The sequence below is a fragment of the Oratosquilla oratoria genome, chromosome 7 (genome assembly GCF_046742065.1).
Source record: "Oratosquilla oratoria isolate Oo_2021 chromosome 7, ASM4674206v1, whole genome shotgun sequence".
Classification (NCBI taxonomy): domain Eukaryota; kingdom Metazoa; phylum Arthropoda; class Malacostraca; order Stomatopoda; family Squillidae; genus Oratosquilla; species Oratosquilla oratoria.
This window is the reverse complement of record NC_134783.1, coordinates 12,772,413-12,779,716: the sequence shown is the minus strand read 5'-3', so window position 1 is coordinate 12,779,716 and position 7,304 is coordinate 12,772,413. Positions and strand designations below refer to the sequence as shown.

The 7,304-nt window shown below is 34.5% G+C and overlaps 1 protein-coding gene across 1 annotated transcript in view; it reads left to right on the top strand.

Annotated features, from left to right (window-relative positions):
• The window catches only part of LOC143026756 (protein FAM200C-like), a 6,216-nt gene extending 4,171 nt beyond the window's left edge, over positions 1–2,045 (top strand). The window contains exon 2 of the mRNA XM_076187525.1: positions 1,590–2,045. Within this exon, the coding sequence (XP_076043640.1) occupies positions 1,590–2,045 (456 nt within the window). The remainder of the gene's footprint in view (positions 1–1,589) is intronic.
• Positions 2,046–7,304: the final 5,259 nt, after the last annotated feature.

Genomic DNA, 7,304 nt, shown 5'->3' with positions numbered 1-7,304 from the left:
AATAAAGTATTGTCATTTCTCTACGAATAGAGTTTCCTGTATCACAGACAAAAATTATGCGTGGCTCTGATTTGTAGGGGTTCTTAACCTGGTGCTCTCGAGCACCATGGAGCTCCCCATAGATTCCTAAATATAGTGCTCACGAGCGCAAGGTTTAATTTTAAGATATAGAATCTTAGTGTGCAGAAAATATTTTATAACATAGTGCTGAAATTTCTCCAAATCATGAATTCTGCTTTTATACGGTAATTATTAGAACAGTGCTCTTCGCCAAATCGCCGAGCTTGTGAAATTCCAAGAACAAACTCGCGTGAACAAGATTTGCGAGTTTCTCTGACCAATCAAAGGCATATAGAAGTTTTCCGTCATAACCAACTATAGTAAACGATTGACTGTTGTTTCCTAATCAATCAGTAGCATTCAGGATTGCCACTTTGGATATTCTATATCCAGATCTAGAGGTTTTTCTAGATATGAATTTTGGTCATTTGATATTAGATGTAAATCTGGTGGGTTTTAGAATAAATTTAGATATTTCTAGATATATTCTCAAATGTTTTTCCAATATCTATTATTATTGTATTAGATTAGTATCTACTGGGTTTTGAATGTACGTATATGTTACAAATACTTCATATTAGAATACTAAATTAATAACACATTTTTACTAGTTTAACAAAATATTTTTTATCACTTGTATAATCATCGAAGAGTTTTTGCCGCTAGTAGTATAAATATACGGGAAACGACTAAAATCGTTTTCATACGTTTGATGATGCAATCGCCCAGCAGCATTGGGATTGGCATCCAGTTAGTGAAATGCAGTGACTGCGTGTGTATCCGCCATATCCAAATTATTAATAAAGCACCGGTTGTGTTTATATACTTAACTGCTAAGCCCTTCGCCAAAATGGAAACTTTTTGAAAACGCAAGCAGTCGCTGGAGAATGATGCGGAAAATCAAGAAACAATACAAACAGACATTTTAGAAACACCATAAAAAAATATTTTCAAACATCTTGGGAAGTGAGCTACTTTGTTGTGGAGATTGAAGTGAAATCAGGAGTACAATGCATGTTGTGCTATGCGAGTCTTTCTGGCTACTGAAAAGCTAATTGTGAAAGGCATTATAGTACCCATCATGAATCTTTCAGCGAAATTTATCACCTGTATTCCTCAACTAGTAAAAATAAATTAAAAGAGATGAGAGACAATTTGAAGAAGTCAAATAATCTGTTGTGCCGTTCTGAAAATTCCCATAAACTTTTGAATGAAGTGTCATTCAAAGTGGTTAATATATTGGCCAAAAATGCACGCCATACAGCAGTGGCGAGTTGTAAAAGACTGTATTTTGGCTGCCATAAACATTTTAGCTACAAGTGTTCCGGATCAGCATAATATGCTATTCACTGCTGTGGAATATATCCCTTTGAGTAACGACAGCGTTACAAATAGAGTAAAACGAATTTCAGTTGCAGTTAAGATATATTTGTGGATAAGGCCACTGCAAATGTTTTTCTTTGGCACTAGAGGAGACAGCAGACATTGCTTCTGTGTCACAACTAATGTGTTTCAAACGCTTTGTACAGAATGGTGTTACGGTTAGTGAAGATTTTCTAACGGTGTTGCCACTTACAGGCAGGACAACTAGAAAGGACGTGTATGATGTTCTCATGAAGGTTCTCACTTCAGAAAACATAGATTTGAGTAAACTTGTTTCTATTGTTACTGATGGTGCTTCCTCCATGGTTGGTAGAAACAAAGGTCTCATTGCCTATTTAAAAGCAAATGACGAAATCTCTGCTTTTGTTCATTACTACTGCTTATTACATTTTGAGATGCTGTGTAGCAGACTGAAAGGTCATACAAAACTCATAGTTTGCCTAGAAGAACTGACAAAGGTTATCAACTTTTTAACTTCAAGGATCCTGAATATACGGTTTTTGAAGGTATTTCTTGATGATTTGCAAGCTTCCCATTCTGAACTTATCGTTCATGCTGAAATTTGTTGGCTTATTCGTGGTCGGGCATTAACGAGAGTGTGAGGAGTCTTTGAAGAAGTGAGATGCTTTTTGATTGAACACAAGAGCGACAATGTTTTTCCTGACATTTTTACCGATCTTTTCTTCACCTGAATGTATTGAATTTAGTATTGCAAGGCAGGCACAACAGTACCTTGGCGTTGTATGAACAATAGCAGGATTTCAAATCAAGCTTCAACTTTTCCGTTCCCAAATATAGAAAAACAATTTGCTTCATTTTCCAGAACTACAAAAGTGCTTGAATGAAATGGAAAATAGGTGTTGCCCATCATATGTTGAAAGCACTCTAATAAATTTCATGACAGAATTTCAAAAGAGGTTTGTCTTTTTTAAGAAACAGGAAACCAGATTCCAGTTATATTCTCAGCCTTTCAACTTTCTAGTAGAAGACTTCTCCAAAATATTCCAACTTTAAGACCAGCAGTAGAGTAGGACTTGAGCTTTTGGGTATGCAATCTTTCATATCTATGAAATACTTCCTCCAAAAAGAAGATATTTGTAAGTTTTGGGGATCAAGCGACTGCCAGAAACTAGCACCTACATTGCAAAAAGAGGCTTTCAAAATGCTCTCAATGTTTGGAACGACCAACATTTGCGAGAGTGCATTCTCAGTTCTCAATGATATTAAAAACAAACAGGGCTAAACTAACATTGGAATATTTGGAAGAAGGTCTTTGACTGACTCTTCATGAAGGACACTTGAAAACAAGGGATTTGTCCAATGATGTACAATGTCAAAGATCACATTAAAAGTTCATAGGTAAGAATTTTACTTTTATAATTAGTACTTAGTCCTATGTTTTATATATTCTATTTGTATTTTTATTACTCAGAAACTTTTTTATTTCACAAGTGCAGTATCATGTATTACGCATCCGTTGAAAATTTTAACTCATTAGGTGTCCTTCAGACAGTGCTCACTTGACCAGAGTTTCTTTGCTTCAGTGTACAAAAAGATAAAAAGGTTACGAGCCCCTGCCCTAAAGTATCAGCTGCATGCAACTGAGCAGCTTTTAACCCTAATATATATATATATATATATATATATACATATATATATATATATATATATATATATTTGATTAATTCGCTAGTTGACAGCGACATCAATCATACAATCCATGACCGTCGCGCAGAGTATTCGAACCACCGCCTATAGACCCAAGAGAGTCCACAGCACCCGCCTTTGACCACTCGACCACAGACGATGTGTGGTCGAGTGGTTAAAGGCGGGTGCTGTGGACTCTCTTGGGTCTATAGGTGGTGGTTCGAATCCTCTGCGCGACGGTCATGGATTGTATGATATATATATATATATATATATATACATACATATATATATACATATATATATATATACATATATATATACATATATATATACAATTGTAAACTCCAACGGACCCCCACAAAGAGGGAACGCGGAGTCAACCAACTATGTATACTGCCAGCTTTATTCCCAGAGTATCATTCCTCTGAAGAAGCTACAAGCAAAACCGGTGAGGAATAAACTCGGAACGAGACCCGTGACTCTCTTTTTCTACCTTTTCAACTTGTCACAATGTCTCAACATATATATATATATATAATACATATATATAATATATATATATATATATATATTTTATATTAATAAAATATTAACAGATTTTGAATGATGGTGGAGAAAGAAAATTAGGAAACAGTAGTAGAATTTAATGCTGACGTTTCGACCTCACAGTGTCTATATCAAAGCTTACAACATTTGATCACAATCGGATAAAATATACCTACTGCCTTCATCTCTCGGGCCATCTGGGAGAGCTTAATGCACAAGTTTTATTATTTTCTAAATTTGTTATATGACTGGTAGGTTTTGCTAGACATATGAAGCCTTCTCTATTAATTATGTTTTCATCGATATTTGTATATACAACTTCAATTTTTTCTCAACCTTTTTGTATAAGCTTTGTTAAGAACAACCGCATTATTCCAGTCAGGGAGATAATCTTGTTCTTCAATGTGCCTAACAATGGAATTAGTTGCCCGGTGCGCTTTTACATAATTTCTATCTTCAATTAACCTTTTTCTAAGTCCTCGACCAGATTCGCTATAGTATACTGAAGGTCAAATTTTATACGGAAATTTATATGCCACACTATTTTCATTCGTCGCGTTAGTGTTTTTATGTTTAATGATCTGGCTGATCTTGTGAACACGCCCGAAAAACGACCTTGCCCTTACAATCTTTATTCCTCTTTCAAAAGGAATGTATCAAGGATTGGATTTATGGCAGTGTTTGGTGCAGCTACATAGCGTGTTATTCTCTCAACAACTTCGTTATTTCCATTTGTACTTTTGTCACCTATTAGCTTCGCTTTCTTTTTTAGTTTATACAATAACCCTTTAGGATATTGAAGTTTAATGAATGTTTTCATTATATGTTCCACTTCCTCTGCCAGGAATTCTTCATTACAAATTCTAAAAACTCTTAAAAAAAAAAAAAACTATTATTGCACCTGATTTTGTTCTCTCACTATAACCTGAAATATAGTGTATATAATCTTTATTTATGGGCTTACTTTATACCGAGAATTTGATTTTTTTTCCTTTTCTGTGTATCATGGTATTTAAGAAAGGTAATTTGCTATCCTGTTCCATTTCAACTGTAAAGTATAATTTTTTTTCTTTACGCTGTTTAAACTTTTTAACTTATTGTCGAAATATGTCTCTTTAGGTATTATTACTAAAACGTCATCTACAAATCTATCTATCTATCTATCTATCTATCTATCTATCTATCTATCTATCTATCTATCTATATATATATATATATAAACACACACACACATATATATATATATATATACACACATATATATATATATACATATATATATATATACGCATATATATGATATATATATATATACACACGTATATATGCATACATATGAATATATATATATATATATATATATATATATATATATATATATATATACATATATGTATATATATATATATATGATTTGGATGATGGAGAACATAAACACAGGGGAAGGCTCAGAACCCTAAACACTCTAACATTTCGTTCGCGTTAAACTTCTTCAGAGAGTGTATGGAAAACTGTAATTGAAGTTTATGTACTAAACTTAATTATCTTTTCGGATATTTGGGAAAGGTCGTTTTTTTGGTGTGTTCTAGAATTAAAGTACTAGTATGTTTAACTAAATTGATAAACTCTCCTCGATGGTTCGATGAATTCTTAGTTGAAATATATGCTGATTCTACAATTCATGTAGTGAATTCACTAGAAGAATAGTATAATCAGCATTTATTTCAACTGAGAATTCATCGAACAATCGAGGAGGGTTTATTAATTAGGTAAACGAACAAGTAGGTAGAAACAACTTTGCCGACCGTGTAGTTAATGAAAGGAATAAACTTCCTGCACAGGTAATGCAATGTAGTTCAGTTCGAAGCTTTAAGAATCATTTAGATAGACACCTAAGCAAGATGCTGTAATGATTATAATTTATTCTACATTATTTGTTTTTGTTTTGTTATTATTTGTCTTTGATTTTAATTTATTATTAGTTATATGTCTATTATTATTTACTATTTTCCTGTTTTTTTATTATTTAACTATACCTATGCATTTATTTATGTATTTTATTTGTTATTTACATTATCATAGTTTTTATCTATTTTATTATTATTGTGGTTTTTCGCATCCGACCTAGATATGGACCAAAAGGTCTCCTGTCGGCATGCTCCGCCTCTGTAATCCTTTGTAGTACTTTAATTCTAGAACACGCCAGAAAAACGACCTTTCCCAAGTATCCGACAAGATAATTAAGTTTAGTACATAAATTTCAATTACAGTTTTCCGTACACTCTCTGAAGCAAACGAAACCTTAGAATGTTTAGGGTTCCGAGCCTTCCCTTGTGTTTATGTTCTTCATCATCCAAATAATTTGTGTGTGTGTGTGTGTGGTGTGTGTGTGTGTGTGTGTGTGTGTGTGTGTGTGTGTGTGTGTGTGTGTGTGGTGTGTGTGTGTGTGTGTGTGTGTGTGTGTGTGTGTGTGTGTGTGTGTGTGTGTGTGTGTGTGTTTGTGTGTGTGTGTGTGTGTGTCTGTGTGTGTGCTTACATATGTATAATACATATGTTTATATATATATATGTATATATGTATACATATATATATATCTAATATATATGTATACATATATATATATATATATATATATATATACATATATACGCTTTTCTAAGTGGCACTAGGCCATTTGCATACTTATAGAGAAGGAGTCAGTCTATCTTACGAAATGGCAATTTACCTTTTATTGCGACATCCACCATTTTTTTTTTTCACTTATTTGGCACTCTCTCCCTCGTAAGAATTTTCTTTTCAAGTCTTTTCTTTTCATCGGCAATAACTAGTGCCTCTATAGTTGGAGGCAATACTGTACCGGGCAAAAGGAGTCATAGAGACGGTAAAGGAGAGATGGAAAGAAGCTCAATGGAATGAGAGTAGAAATAAAAAGAAAATATATTAGCAATCTTCTCTCTCTCTCTCTCTCTCTCTCTCTCTCTCTCTCTCTCTCTCTCTCTCTCTCTCTCTCTCTCTCTCTCTCTCTCTCTCTCTCTCTCTCTCTCTCTCTCTCTCTCTCTCTCTCTCTCTCTCTCCCTCCCTCCCTCTCGCTCTCTCTCTCTCTCTCTCTCTCTCTCTCTCTCTCTCTCTCTCTCTCTCTCTCTCTCTCTCTCTCTCTCTCTCTCTCTCTCTCTCTCTCTCTTGAGTGAAAATTATTCTCCAATCATAAAAAAAGATGCGTCACTCGGGTCCACAAGGGGAGGAACATGCGTTACTCGGGTCCACATGGGTAGAAACATGCGTCACTCGGGCCCACAGGGGTAGAAACATGCGATACTCGGGTCCATAGGGGTCACTAAGGTCCCAGTATATTCAGCGGGTGTCACTTCGTTTATTTTATTTTTTTCAAACAGTTTTTATTTTATCTTTCTGCGATTCTTTCTCTTTTTATCTTTTTATACTCTCTTTTCATCTCTCTTCGTTTCAACTTCTTCCTTGCTTTCTTTCTTCTCCTTCATCCTCCATACTTCTTCTTTATCATCTCTCCTACTCCCTCAGCTTCTTTCTGCCATTTACTCGTCCATGTCCAGAGGATCCTTGTAACTGAATAAAGAGGGTCACTAAGCTTAAGTGAATTAATTAACCCATACTTCTCTCCGTCGCTTTACCTCTGGGTCTTATTCTT